This window comes from Erpetoichthys calabaricus, chromosome 11 (genome assembly GCF_900747795.2).
Source record: "Erpetoichthys calabaricus chromosome 11, fErpCal1.3, whole genome shotgun sequence".
Taxonomy (NCBI): Eukaryota; Metazoa; Chordata; class Cladistia; order Polypteriformes; family Polypteridae; genus Erpetoichthys; species Erpetoichthys calabaricus.
In genome coordinates, this window is record NC_041404.2 from 38281139 (window position 1) to 38296846 (window position 15708).

Sequence of the window (15708 nt, forward strand, 5' to 3'; positions counted from 1 at the left end):
CTTTGGATATAATAACGGGCAATTCTTCTCCTTTCTCTTACAGACAGGCATTGCGTCTGGGATTTAAACAAAGTGGTTACGTTCTATGCTGATTTATGCTTAATGTTAAATATTCCATGATAACTGTGTAGTAGCGGTAACTATCAAAATTTGGAAAGCATGCCTATCTATAGTCAGAGCTTACTACTAACAAGAAATAACTAAGATTTTCAAGAGTAATGTGTCAGTTGGAACACAGATGGGGTACTTGCCAGGCTAGAGGCACACATTTGCAAACATTGCAGAAGAACACTCTGTATATTACCTGTTAATTGCTGTTCAGTGTTTATTACTCAGGGCGGAACGGTGTCGGAGTGGATAGTGCTGCTGCCTCGCAGTTAGGAGGCCTGGGTTTGCTTCCCAGGTCCTCCCTGCGTGGAGTTTGAATGTTCTCCCCGTGTCTGCATGGGTTTCCTCCCACAGTCCAAAGATATGCAGGTTAGGTGCATTGGCGATTCTAAATTGTCCCTAGTGTGTGCTTGGTGTGTGGGTGGGCGCCCTGCCCGGGGTTTGTTTCCTGCCTTGTGCCCTGTTTTGGCTGGGATTGGCTAAAGCAGACCCCCGTGACCCTGTAGTTAGGATATAGTGGGTTGGATGATGGATGGATGTTTATTATTCCTAAATTATCTTTATAGACCTTTTGCAATGGTTTAGTCTTCACGAAATTCCTTGAATGTCATATTACAGCATAGCAGTGACTGCATTGCCACACAGTACAGGTTTTCATTGTAAAAAATGCATATGTCATCCTTGTATCTTTCTATAGAGGAATTAATTAATGAATTAACTTGACTTTAATATGTTCTGATTTTTAATCAAGGCATGGTGGCTTAGTAACTGTACAGACTTGTGATTTGGACCTGACCTGATTCAGTAAGTCTGTGTGGAGCTTTCATGTTCTGCAAGTATTCACATTGTTTTTTTGTGGGTACTATACTCTCTTCTTTTTAATAGACTAATATGCGAGGTTAATTAATGAATTGAAACTGTCAGGCTTTGAACAAGTGTAACTGTATATGTTAGTGTGCCTCAGCATGTACAGGCATCCTGTCTAGAGTAGGCAGAATTCTTGCTTTGTGTTCCATGCGACTTGAATAGTTGCTGGATCTGCTTGACCCTGCAATGGAATCGGTAGGTTCAGAAAATAAACTAATGGATACCATTATAAGCATCCACACCTCTCCTAACACCAAAACACCTCCAAAATAATATAATGTAAAAGCCTTTTAAATTACTTATAAACTAAAAAAACAAAATGGCTGATTCTATGACAGAATAGTTGGTAGAAGCACCTTTAGAAGTGGTTACAGTTTTTCGGATAAGTGTCTACCAACTTTACACATCTGGGCACTGCAGGTTTTCTTCCATCCCTCTTAGTAAAATTACTTGAGTTGCTCAGGGGATTGTTGATGAAAACAATTTTCAGCTCCTGTCATATATTCTTGGCTAAAAATGAAATTTGTGCATTGATTGGGTCATTGCTAAAATGGTTTTATATTGAGACACAATGTGACTTTGGTTATATGTCATAATAAGCACAGAGAAGTTGTCACATGCCATAGCATTGCCACAGCAGCTTCAACTAGTTACAGGGGTTAGGGCATATCTGACAGGACTAGCAGGAACACTGCTGAATTTTTTTACTCCATCTTGGATATTCTAGAGATTTTTTATGTTGGACAATGAAATAATTATAATAAAGTGCCTTAACATTTTAAAACAATAAAACGTGTAAAAGTCCAAGCAAGGTGAATATTTTATGGGCACTATATAATCCATTAAAAATAATTTTCTTTTTTCTAATTAATGTTCACTGATTACTACTGCTTCTTCAGAAGCAGGAGACTAGATTTTAATACAGGCCTAATCACTGCCAGGGTGTAATATGCATATTCTCTCTGTGTTTATGTTGTTTTTTAGAGAAGTTTTCATTTACTCTTACAGCAACCAGAGGCAAGATAGCTTGGCTGTGTGTGGCATTATGTCCACCATTGAACAGGGAAGGTTTGTGACTTGTGTTTGATACTCCATAGAGAATTGCGCTTTGGCTTCCCCAGACCCTGAATAAAAAGAAAAGGGTTCAAAACATGGATGAACAGATGAATTTTACTTGTGCTCTACACCTTCACTCACTGAAGAGCGCTATACAAACATAAATTGAATTGAATTAATTTGTCATTGATCCTAACCTATTTAGAGTGGTGATCATTATGAAGGACAGACAGATAAAACAGATAGTGTCTCACTCACAGTGTTTTGAGTCCCGTCAGTCCCCTGAACATGCGCCCATGCATCATCTCCAGTTGGTTCCCAGTCAATAGTAACTCTTGCACATTTCCAGCACCATCAAAGGCTCCTTCACGTATTTCCCTCAGCTTGTTGTTACTCAGGTTACTATGTGACAATAAATTAGACAAAATTAGAAACTCCAATGTTATGTTGAGTTTTGCTTATTTATATTTGTGTTACCATAAACATAGTTTTAAAAAAATATTAAAGTTATAAATAATTGCAAAGCTTTGACAGGGTGATGGCCTCAGTTTGTCAATCTGTGCCCAAATTAGTTATTATATCCTAAGTCAAGAGTCCTGAGGAATGCCTCAGATGGAAAAATTAAATTTGCAATGGCTATACACTCAAGATTGAGAGTCTTCCGGGGCCAGTAAACATGCACTGGGTGATGGTTTTGAAATGGCATCTAACAAGTTCTAAATGCTGAATGACCTTACTGTTTACATAGGAACACTGCCTTCATGATCTCTCAAACATTAGTCCTACAGAGCACTCGTATGGTTAAATATATTAACACTCATCTCGCTTGGAAAATACAACTAATTTACAGTGATTTACAATGTAAGCTACAGAATGTATGTGGCTTTCCCAGGCACGATGCTGGTTGAGTCAAACACCAATTATCTTCCTCCCCAATGTGCAACCTGAAATGTAACAGTACAGTATCAGAGATTTCAGCATCACAGTCATACTAGAAAGTTAAGAACAATTGTGGATCTTGCAACAAGGTTACCATTTTCAGGAAGTTTAGTGAAATCAGAATGCAAAATATGAACATTATAATTTCAAGCCATCATATATACAACATAGTGCAAAACGTAGAATGTAGTGCATTTGTACAATAATCAAACATCCAAAAACACACCATGGGATTGTCAGTTTCAACTAAATGACAGGAGGATTTTATTTACGTATGACAAATTTTTTTTTTTGCTCATATAATTGCTCAACCACCTGAAAAGACACCTTTCAACAAGGCAGACCCCAACATTAGCAAGTATATCTCAATGTCAAATATACTTGAGTGCCTTAAAGAAATTCCTTTTAGAAGCCAAAACTTCCTGTCCTGAATCAAAGGTGTCTGTAACTGTTTTAATATGTTTTAAGGCAATTTGGTTTCTTCAATATAAATATTTCATGGCTAACTGTTTATCTGTTCCCTAATACTGCAGGTGTTACAATTATAATGGTTGTTGACAGTGCTCCCAGTGAAACACTTTCTATGGGATAAGCCTGTATTAACAGGTATGAAGAATCTCAAATACAAAAAAGTATAAAATTAAAAATTTCAGGTAGTTTAGTCAACAATAATCTATGAAGAGATTTTTCTTCCTTCATACATCATGTTTTGGCACAATTGTAAAGTAATACATTAACAAAATTACAATGAAGAGCAAATATTATGCAATGTGAATAAAAACTGAAATTAAAAAAATAATTCTTGAAAGACCAAAACTGCTATATTTTATGACTATGTATCTGTCAGTCCCAAATATGCTTTTATCAGCCAATAATTTATAATTTGTGTAAAACACAAATAAAGATGAAACCTAATTACATTTTACGAAGATTGGGGAGCTTCTTAAAGATTCCTGTGGTTTCCAAGATGGCAATTTCATTATCATTCAAGCGTCTGTGGGAAAACAAAAACATTAAAATAGCTGGAGTTGTCGTCAGGCTGTGGAACTTTCTGCAACATTGAAGTCATCAATAATTGGGTTCTTCAGTTATCTTGTGAAATCAAGATCCTTCTAAGATGGTTTTAGAGTTACCAAAACAAGGTAAAAGCATGTTAAGAAGATCACAAAATATTTCATACATCCATAAAATTAACTAATGTCTAAATACTGTGAGTTTATTGTGCAATAGTCAAACCCATTCTCCTGATATATTAGCATTCACCAATTATATTTTATATAGTATTTTACATATACAAAGTATGTCTGTGCTGCAGCAGCTTCTTCTCATGCTTGACTGACATGCTGTGACTGGAAGAGATACATGTGCTGAGCAGTTTCTTGTTCAACTTCTTCAGGCATCTAATTACACAATTGTGACCTGTAAAACTCTCTCTTTCTTTAAGCATTTTGAGAAGAAAGGTCTTCCTATTTTTCTAGTGTTTCTTTCACATTGCTCTAATTCTCTAAACTATGAACACACAGGCAGGCAGGCTGAAGATGTGTGTTGTGCACTGTTCTTCTGAACCTTTATTAGCCTCAGATTGTACTGATAATGGCAAAACTTTCATAACCTACCAGAAAATATTTAACATTTAGTTCCCATTAAGTCAGTTAGCAAAATGTTTACATGATTGCTTCTATGAAAAAGAGAGAAGGAGTAACATTGTGTATTTTCTCATTTTACAAGGTACAATAAGGTATTCCTTTACATCACTGTTACAGTTAAAATGTTTCTTGTGATGATATTTTTGAAAATACCTTACAATTGCAGTAACAGTAGTAAGGGTAGGTAACACAGAGACAGATTTAATAAAGCAAAGTATATATGCTATAGAATGCACTTCACCATTACACCAAAAATAGAGTCATTGTGCAGATTTGTAGAAAACAGTTGACATCAAAGCTTTTTATTAACACTAGAATCCCTGAAGCCTACAAAAAAAGTCGTAATCCCGGGCCACCTTAAATTCCTTTGCACCTCTCCATCAGCGTCTTTGTTTTGCAAATGTGTCATTCAGCACAAGCAGCAAACAGCCTGCTATTCCATTCCCCCCACTGACGCAGCTGAAGTTCTCCCAGCTCAAGTCTCTTTATCATACATCATATTTTGGCACAATTGCAAAGCTTGGGTTTTTAACTCATTGACAGCAACATGTAAACAGAATGATTTTTTTTATTTGGTTATATTCTTGAGTAAAAGCGCACGTGTTTATTTGATGTTTGGACTAAAGTCTTCACACATTATACATTTCACATCATTATTACTATAACTTGGAAAGAATTTCTGTTTTAGATATGTTTTCAGCATTTCTTGCCTCGCATTTCCTGTCATCTACATTTACCCAGATCATTGTAGACACGGAACACACATGAAATGTATGTATTCCAAATAACAATATATTATTTACCCTATACAACTCTAGGCACCTCACATCCAGATAAAGAGACTTGAGCTGGGAGAACCTCAGCTGCGTCGGTGGGGGGGATGGGATAGCAGGCTGCTTACTGCTTGTGTTGATCAACACATTTACAAAACAAAGACGCTGATGGGGTGGTGTGAAGGGATTTAAGGTGTCCTGGTATTACTACTTTTTTCGTTGGCTTCAGGGATTCTAGTGTTAAACTTGTTCTGCCTTTCTTAAAAGTGTTTCCTATTGCTGTTGTAAGTAGTATCTGAAAGTTATGTGCTCCCAATTTAAGATATACTGTACAACACAGCAAAGAACAAATTATTAAATACAGTTATTGGATACTGCACATTTGAGCTTAACTCGAATGTACTACACATTGTAACAAAAACTCAGTAACATGAGTAACATGATTAAAACTGTATAGCCCTATGTAAATTTCAATCAATTGTACTAATAGGTCTTACAGGTCAGTGGTGTGATCTGGGAGATGAGCTGGAATACGGGTCAGTTTCTGGTTGGAACAGTCTATAATGGTACCCTCGCAGCGGCAGCGATCTGGGCACACCAGGTCTTGGAAACAGTCACCACTCAGTCGAGTACGATAGTCTTCTGTTCCTAGATTGAGAAAAAAAAAAACATTATTTTTTATGATCTTCATATTATGCCTATCTCATCATAAAGACAGACTAAATAAAATACCCCTCAGCACTATTGTGGCCAAGGAGGAATAGGGTTGTATAAAAGGATAGACAATGTTGAATGAATAGAGCACAAAATTATTAACTTTTTAAAAGGAGCAAACCAGAAGAACGGTCGAAAGGTCTAGTCAGTGCCAAAAAACAAACAAACTGTCAATATGTGATAAGAGGCCTGTGGTGAAACACAATTTTTAAATAAATAATCAGGTTCCAGAGTGTTCAGGCTCTGAACGGGTGTGGGTGTACATATGCTGATGCTGCTCCGAGGTTGACTGGGGTACTTGGCTGTTTGCAGATTCATGTGAAAATGCAAATGGATCAGCCAGGTGCTTCATTCATACACGGAGGACAACACCTGCACCCAATCGGGCAGTATATAGGGAAACTGCATGGCAGAGAAGGGAGAACAAAGAGAAGAGAAAGAAGGATTGGAGGTGATGAAAGAAAAGAAAAGGAAAGGAGAGAGGGGCAGAAACGGGACAAAGACGGTGCAACATAAGAGGGGAAGCAGGTGGATGGGAAAGTGTGCAGAGCGTGTGGCCAGACGTCCAAGAAGGGGTAGAGGAGCTGCTGAGAACGCTGGAGCAGGAGCAACCAAGTGCTCCGTGAGGATCCCACAGAAGCCCGACGGACAGTGTCATGGAGGGAGCAAGTAGCAAAGCTCAGCACAGCGCCCTGTGAATGCTGATGGACTGGCAACAGGGGACCAAGCTGGATTAATGGGTTGTCTGCGCCTGCCGGTAGATGTCTCCTTGTGCTGAGGAATCCATAAAGCATAAGCTGGAGAGATGTCTGTTTAGAAAGAAACACCAAGGCTTGTGTTTTTTTTTAAAGAGGATAAAAAAACAGAAGGTCAGATCAATAAGATCGAGCAGAAATCAAAAATGAAAAGGAAAGGAGATTGAAAAGAGATGAGATCACATCAGAAAAGGAGGAGAGATCACCGAGAGAAAGGAGATTACAGGAGGGGAAGGAGGCGGGTGGTCGGGAGTATACTCCCAAAGAAGTGAGTGGCAGGCCTGCTCTCGAGCGTGTGGCTGGAGAAAAGGTGCTGCTTGGAACAACACAGAGGAGCAGGAGTGGCCCTGTTGTGCAGAATCTCCCTTCGGATGCTGACAGAGTGACTGAGGAAGACATGCGTGGGATGTGGAAGGGAGTCCTGCAGACTCCGACTGATTAGCAGTAGGAACCCGAACCCAAGATTTAGTGGATGCTCTCCTCATGCTGCAAGGTTCTGTTAGGATATGCTGAGAAGATGCCAGAGTTTAGACCGAGGCACTGGGACTCATGACTATTTTAAAAGATGAACCTACCTGGGATGTTAACCTTGTTTTTAGTGGATTATTTATTAAACATTTTAACCTCCACTTGACACATTTTGGATTTTATAGATTATTTATTTATTTATTGAAGATTTTGCACTGCACTTTGGAACACTTTTATTTGGTTTTAATAAAAGCACTTTGCACATGTTTACCAACCCCTTGATGGTTGTGTGTGTCTTCATTTGCCTGTTTCAGCTTGGTTTATGAATATTGACAGTTTCAGGTTCAAGAGATTCCTGGAAACAACCAGGTAGCATGGAGCTGACCGGGATCGTCACACAATATGAGAGGAAAAAAAAAATCAGCAAAAAATCAAAATGAATTGTGGAAGTAACTGGATCCTTAAGTGTTTGTTTTATTTAATCCAAATCATGAATGCTGAATGCTGCACTCTTCCATTTTATTTGTAGTTGACTCAGTCATGTCACATGCAGGGACACTGTTGAATTACACGACAACACAACAAGAACATGACTGTTACCATAAATACAAAACTAAAAATGGTATTGTCCATGAGAAAAAACAACCCCAAAATGTCCCTGTATTAACGTCATTAAAAAGACTAAAGTTTGACAACAATAAGAAAAACAACAGCAATAATGTAGAAAACAATATAAAATAAAAGTGCGTGTTCCCAAATGTATTTAAAAAGAAAGAAAAAAACACAAACAAATCTAAACTATCTTAAAAACAGATAAATATCAAATAGAAGTGTAGTGTTCTTATATTCAGTGATAAGGTCAGATGGCTGGGAGAACAGAAAAAACAAAAAAAACCATTTAGGCTGGAGAGAAAAACTAAATCTGCAGGGGTCCTCTGTCTGCCCGTTAATTTCAGAATGGTAACCAGACATCAAATTTGTTGGTGTTTCTATCTTAGCACAGATGTACCTACAAAATTTCAAACAAATTACGGGGCATCATGGTGGCGCAGTGGGTAGGGCTGCTGCCTCGCAGTTAGGAGACCAGGGTTTGCTTCTTGGGTTCTCCCTGCGTGGAGTTTGCATGTTCTCCCAGTGTCTTCGTGGGTTTCCTCCTGGTACTCCGGTTTCCTCCCACAGTCCAAAGACATGCAGGTTAGGTGCATTGGCGATCCTAAATTGTCCCGTGTGTGCCCTGTGGTGGGCTGGAGCCCTGCCCAGGGTTTGTTTCCTGACTTGCGCCCTGTGTTGGCTGGGATTGGCTCCAGCAGACCCACATGACCCTGTAGTTTGGATATAGCGGGTTGGATAATGGATGGATGGATTTGAAATTACTTTTTGAATCCGATGAGGCTGAAAATAATTCCTAAATGAATACAATAGTTAATAATTTTGTTGAGGGGAATTTTCTTTAGAAGAATGAAATGAACATTCTTCAAAATTCATGGAAATTTCATTGCAAGCTTTCCTTGATGGTGGTATGGATTGTAACAAACCCAAAAGGCATTGCATGAAGACGTTTGCTGTATAGCAAGTATCATATGCCAAAACATCTGTTACACCCCAGCTCCCAAAAAAATCCTGTAAGCTTGGTGTTTTTGTAATAAAGAATTGTGACAGCAGTGGAAAACTTTACTTCTAGCCTGATTTGGACCAAAGTGTAATCTAGCTCGGATCTTTTTTGTCAGTGTATGACAACTAACAGGTACACTAATTTTACCCTCTGGTTAGTCAGTTATTTAGGCTATTAAAAATAGTTCCTGAAATAAATTGGCTACTCATTTCCTTCAAACAGAGGAAATAATGCCTCCACTTATAGAGTCTTCTAACCTGCTCACTAAGAAATAACAAACATGAACAAATATAGACCACTTAGCGTATTCACAATGGCCGTGATTAAAAGCATTATGTTTGTACAGACTGCATACATTACAAAAGCCTCAAACCTATGTTGTGATTCTTCTTGCTAAGAATTCGTGATTACCCACATTATAATTTTGGTCAGAAACTGTTAGGTTCTTTAACAAGTAATCACATATACTGTAGGTAGCCTTACTTTGCCTGAGAATCTTTGAGGAAAATTTGCTCTGATTCCTACAATTGAGGCTTCCACCTGTAATTAAAAAGGTAATGAACAATCTGAATGTCTAACGGTCACAGCTGTAGTAAATTATTCCTTAAATGTTTAAATGATTCATAAACCTCTGATGTCCAACGATTTTTATTAGGTGTTTTTTAAGTTTGAGCAGTGATTAGAGCAATACCGAAATAAAATTCTTTTAAAACTTTTTATAACAATATGTAAAAGTTACAAATTGTTGGACTTATTTTATACTTATTCTGCCATTCCAAAATGTCTGTTACCTTGGTTTGATCTAAGCTAAACTCGTTGTTCTAAGAAATGAATGATTCTCATAGAGCCTCAACTACATTTCACGCATATGTGAATTAAAATTCTTTGAAAAAGCAAAAAAAAAACTACCTTGATGAACACATAGGCTATTAAAAAATGCGAAAATGCTGCTAAGATAGGATTGAGAAATGGCCAGAACACTTCATAATCTATATGGCATATGTAGTCAATCGTCATTCCCATTGGAGGTGTTAAAGTCTGTTTTCCACTGAACACTTTACTTTTAGCAAATTAAATTATATACAGTTCTGAGATTTAGTTTGTTAGACTGTTGACTTGGTTATCTAGTTTAACAAAAAGGAATTTTAAGGGAGGGATTAATTATTCTTTATGGTTATTTTATTTAGTTCACTGCAATACATACAGGGACTAAGTAAATCGTAGAATAAAATAAATCTCTACATTTTACTTAATATAATCTTTGATGACCTTTGATTCAGGTTGTGAAAGAGCATACACTTTTCCTTGACTAAATCAGATCCCTGTAATATACCTACTGCGTATTTATAGGATCTTTGTGGAAGACCTTCCTGAGGCATCTGTTTATTTAAGAGATCTTGGAAATACTGATACCGAGAGGGTATGATGTTTGTTGTTAAGCAGGACATGAGAGGAGATAGGACTTTTGCTAAAAATAATTTAAAACAACTGGAACTCCAACTGTGAGCAATGTCTTTAGTCTGTGAGTTTAGCACAAGTTTAACCACTGATACTCTAAAATAATCTGAAGTGTGTAACATTTGATGATAAAAAGGTTGATTTTTTTTACTGCTCTATACACCCAGCTTGCAGATAAAGTGGTGGAGTCATGTATCCAAAGGACCTGTATCAACAGAATTAATTTTTGATTTACACAATGTAGGTGTTCTTTGCATATTTAAAATCTGAAGCTAATAAAACATTCTGCAGTTCCAGAATCAACAAAAGCCTGCAGGCTCATAGATCTTTATTATTATTGGTATCGGCTAACTGTATTTCTACAATGGGGATTATTATAATTTCCCACCAACTCAAATATATAGTGAGCCTTTCCAACTCAAATATATAGTGAGCCTGTCGGTTCAGTATTTCTGAAGTTGGTTAATTTCAGACGCTCTTCATTTTGGGGTCATTGATTTTAATTTTGTAGACAAGATGGAATAGACTTGTCCATATGGACAGAGATAGCTTTAACTTATCAGGAAATTAAGAACTTTTTTAAGGGAGAAACATGAAGAGCAGTCGTATGGACTAGAGAGGTGAAGAAACGTCAAAAAACAGACAACACATTCAGAAAAGAAAACCAAAAATATTTGTCACAAGATGAGTAAAAAGTTACTAACAATATCAGTAATCCCTTCCCAAAATCCTCCAATAACTGTCGATTATTTTAGTTAAGAGAATCCAAAGCTTATATGTCGAGTACTGTCATCTTATGACATACAGTACTATCATTTTATGACTTATGACACGACAATGTTGGCGAATCACGTGACTGGAAACTAACTTTGTCATTGCCAAAGCTAAATATAGCAACACCTACATGAAATATATCTGCAAACTGGCGGTTAAAAAAATACAAATTTATAATAGTTTTATATTTTTAATTTATAATAAGAAAAACAACAGCAATAATTTAACACACAACCCTAGATGAATATTCATGTTCACGACAAATACCAGCATCAATGCTTCTATGAACATGAATGAGCATGATTGCACTGTGTTCAAGATTCATAAACCCACATATAATATTAAAGCCAATGTGATTTCCAAGAGTAAAATGACATCTTGATTAAAGTAAATATGAAAACATAACATTTAGCACAGCAGTATTAATAAGACATCTCTTATTTTTTCTCTAAAAGGAATTCAATGTAAAAATAAAAGAATGTTCACTTCATAAGATTTTTCTGACATGAGTGAGGGGTTGTGCTCTCTTTTCTTTAGTTATTGTTTTAGTCCAGTAAAGGCCTTTCCCTGCTCTAACCCAACATGCCATGCTGCGTGAAAAGTGTCTAGCGGTCCCTGGTGCTTGACGGAACCATGTCGAGCAAGTACAGGTGGAAGCACATGGTTAGATCAAGCACAATGGACAGCCACACAGAGAGTCAGAGTGAGGCAGAGTGAGGGCAACAGGAGCAGCCAGGCAGAACAGCTAGGAAACAGGCACCAAAGCACCCGTAGTTCATGGTGTAGCCAACCAATCCCTCAGTGCAGTTTCACCCTAAACAAAGAGACAGCGACAGACCATTGCCAGACAGAAAGCTATTAAAGCCCTTCACATACATCTGAAGATAATATCCAATTACCTATTGTAGCAAGTTGTACATGTCATGCATCCCCAGAGAGAAAAACATCTGTCACCCCATTTTAGATGTGAAGCACTGGAAACAGAATCTGCATTCTGTCAATTGCTGCAGAAGTAACTAGCCTGTCTGTCTATTATTAATATGTACTGATCATTCCTACAGATGACAATCCGTTCTGCAGAGCCCCCCAGTGCTGAGAGGAGCAGCAGCTAACATTCAGATATATACTAACCTAAATCACAGATCAGAGTATGTAGCTAAATAACAATCTATATCTTTTGAAGCCAGATGTTTGCCTGTTTATAAACCTCTTGGTGTGAGGCATATTCAGGTCAGTAGCATAACCTCTCTATATCTGCCTGTGATGATTCTTCAATCAACATGCTAGATTCCAATCTTTGGCCCCACTGTTTCTCTTTTGTATTTTAAAACTGATATTTCTTCTTTTTGTTCAAGTCCTGCCCTGCTCCTGTGTTATCTTTGTCAGTAACTGTTATTTTTACACTTATAGAGGATTCAGAAAGTAGGTGGATAAATTTGATGTTTTTACCAATCAATTTAAACTCACTAACCCATAATGACAAAGTGAAAACAAGTCTTCATAGAAGTTTGGCAGTTTATTAAAAATCAAAAACCGACACTCATTTAATTATTCAGACCCTTAATTCAGTAGTTTGTAGAATGCCCTCTGACTCAAATGATAGCTTTGTATCTTCTTAAGTAAGTATCTACAAGCTTTGCTCAACTGGTTGTGGTCTCATAGGCCTCTTGGCTTCCATTGGGGCTACCAGGAGGAGGTAGTAGGAGATGAATGCCATGTTCCAGTGTGGTTTTGCCTGACCCAAAGGTGGAACCCAGGAAGTGTAAGTGACATCGGGAGTACTCCCCGGTAGGGTTTAATATGGAGCCCTCCAATTTGCCCTGGAAGTCAGAGTCGGGAGAGGAGAAGGACAACACTCAATTGGGAGGAGTGGAGGAGAAGAAGAAGGAAGAAAGGAAGGAAGGAGAGAAGAAGGAAGGAAGGATGATTGTGTTGTGCTGTACTAAGTAAAAGAAGCCTGTTAAAGATCCATCTATCCATTATCCAACCCGCTATATCCTAGCTACAGGGTCACGGGGGTCTGCTGGAGCCAATCCCAGCCAACACAGGGCGCAAGGCAGGAAACAAACCCCGGACAGGGCACCAGCCCACCACAGGGCACACACACACACACACACACCCACACCCACACACCAAGCACACACTAGGGACAATTTAGAATCACCAATGCACCTAACCTGCATGTCTTTGGACTGTGGGAGGAAACCGGAGCACCCGGAGGAAACCCATGCAGACACGGGGAGAACATGCAAACTCCACGCAGGGAGGACCTGGGAAGCGAACCCGGGCCTGTTAAAGATGCTCTGTAAAATACTCTGCACACTTGATTAAAATAGATAGATAGACAGTTATGGTTAATTTGTCCCCAAAGAAAAATTTTAACTTTAAATTAAAAAAAAATCTCTTGGAGACAAATATAGTGTATCAATCTATCGATCTGAACCCGGGACTGAGTGTGGTCTATTTGCGTCTGGTGTTTGGGGTAGTTCTATGCACCCTAGTGGTTACACCGGTTACTTAGATTGGCAGGATGGCCAACTCTAGGAACAGCCCAGGTGGTTTGAAACTTCTTCCATTTCACAATTATCGAGGCCTCTATGATCCTGGGAACACTCAAAAGTTTTAGAAATGTTTTTTATTCTCTTTCCCTACTCTATGACTCACCAAAATTTAATCACAGAGGTCTACACGGAGTTCCTTAGCCTTAATGGCCTGGTGTTTGTCCAGACATGCAGTGTGAATTGTGGCCTTTCTAAATCATGTCTATTCATCAAATCAAAGGTTGACTACAATTAATTTCTAGATACATCTCAGGGATAACTAGAGCAAATAAGATGTACCTTATCACAATTTGTTTCATGTTTCAGCCAGGGTCCCTCCTATGGCTGCTATTCAGATTTTTGTTTTTTATGATTCTTTGTTTTTACATTAATATTGCTTGTGTTTATTTGTATTCTTTGTCTTTCATTTTGTCTGTGTATCAATGCCCTAGTTAAGACCCATGGTGGGTGGCCCCCCCAGAGGTGGGAATGCCCTCGACTCTATAAATCTAGAGGGTCTCCTATAGTTCCTGGCGACCCATTTCAAATGCACTAGGCAGTGGAATGTTTACTTGTGTTTTGCGTGCTTTGTACCTTGTGTGATTACTAGATTTTTGGATTGTGTCCTGTTTTCCAATTTATGTATTGAGACTGCATTTGCCTTGCTTTTTCAGAAAATTCCTTTTGTGCTCTATGGAGCTTCTTGTGCTACAGAGCATTTTTGCAAGAAATAAATCTTTTACTTTATAAAAAATCTTCAAGGCCCGTTTTTCTTTTTAGTTGAGCTTTGATGGTAATCCCTCCCTAGTGGGCAACTTTGCAAGTATTTATGGGACTTGCATGCTTTTGGAATAATTTGAAGTGCTACAGCAAAGAGTCTAAATGACTGAAAGATTTTAAGTTTTTGATTTTGAAAAAATGTTCAAACCTTTCTGAAACCATGTTTTCACTTTCTCATGATCAGAAATTAATTGTAGATTATATGGAATCACCAACAAATGTATCTTTTAATATGAAATCTATAACACAATAAAATGTGCACAAAGAGAAGGGATCTGCATACTTTCTGAATCCACAGTATATTTCTTTACTAACTTGAAAACCACAAGTGTACTGTATATAGAAAAACGTTCACATTTCTAAAGCTTTGCTGACAGGTTACATCACATTCTTGGCATCACACAGTGAATCTATGATGGGTTTAAACTAGCAACCTTGTGTTTAACATTGAGAAAAAGAGACCAAATAATGACTCCATCTGTCAGATAAAGATGGTGCAATAAAGCTTGTGGAGAAGGCACAGTTCACTTTTAATTAGTTTTTGCCTTTGGATACTTCTTTAACTTCCTCTGTGTAACACGAGAGAAAAATATATGTAAATAATTAAAAAAAAATAGAGTTTATGCATATACTCCTTCATTTGTCTTTGACTGCCTGTTTAAATCTCCTATTTTGGTGATCAATGCCACAGAACACTACTTATATACAATTCATCCATAAACAGCACAAGGTGAAGCAATCACCAGGTGACCTGTTGGCATCTGTTTGGTGTTGTAGACAAGTCAGTTTTCAAGGATATTCTAAAACAAGCTGAGAAACATGGTTTAAATTTAAACTTCTGTGAGCTCTCTTGCTATTGTAAAACAAATCAGACCACATTCAATTGGTTTTCACTCCTTGCACTTTGCCATGCTACAATCTACAACGCAGTAAATGCAAGACTAGAGCCTTTACTTTAAAAAAGGGCTTCAGTCAGTAGACACAGAGGTAAACCTTGCTGGGCAAGGCCACCTAGACACTGAATTTTAAAACAGTACTTGCAGATCCACTGTCAGCTTTTCTAAGTCAGTAATTTACAAATGTAAACACTTTCATCCAGGGATAGGGCTACTTAGTATATGAAATTCCTCATCTCAATATTTTAGATTCACATTGAAAACATCAACCCAATTTCTGAGTCCTAACATGTGTAAACTCTCAAGGCATAGATCTTCCTAA

General features: G+C 37.8%; 1 protein-coding gene across 2 annotated transcripts in view; it reads right to left on the minus strand.

Moving 5' to 3' along the window:
* Positions 1-15708, minus strand: part of slit3 (slit homolog 3 (Drosophila)) — a 566711-nt gene that overhangs the window by 96066 nt on the left and 454937 nt on the right. For both annotated transcript variants that reach the window (XM_028812973.2, XM_051933851.1), the window contains 3 exons: positions 5887-6037; positions 3890-3964; positions 2290-2433 (listed from right to left, as the gene is read on the minus strand). In XM_028812973.2, the coding sequence (XP_028668806.1) occupies positions 2290-2433; positions 3890-3964; positions 5887-6037 (370 nt within the window). The remainder of the gene's footprint in view (positions 1-2289; positions 2434-3889; positions 3965-5886; positions 6038-15708) is intronic.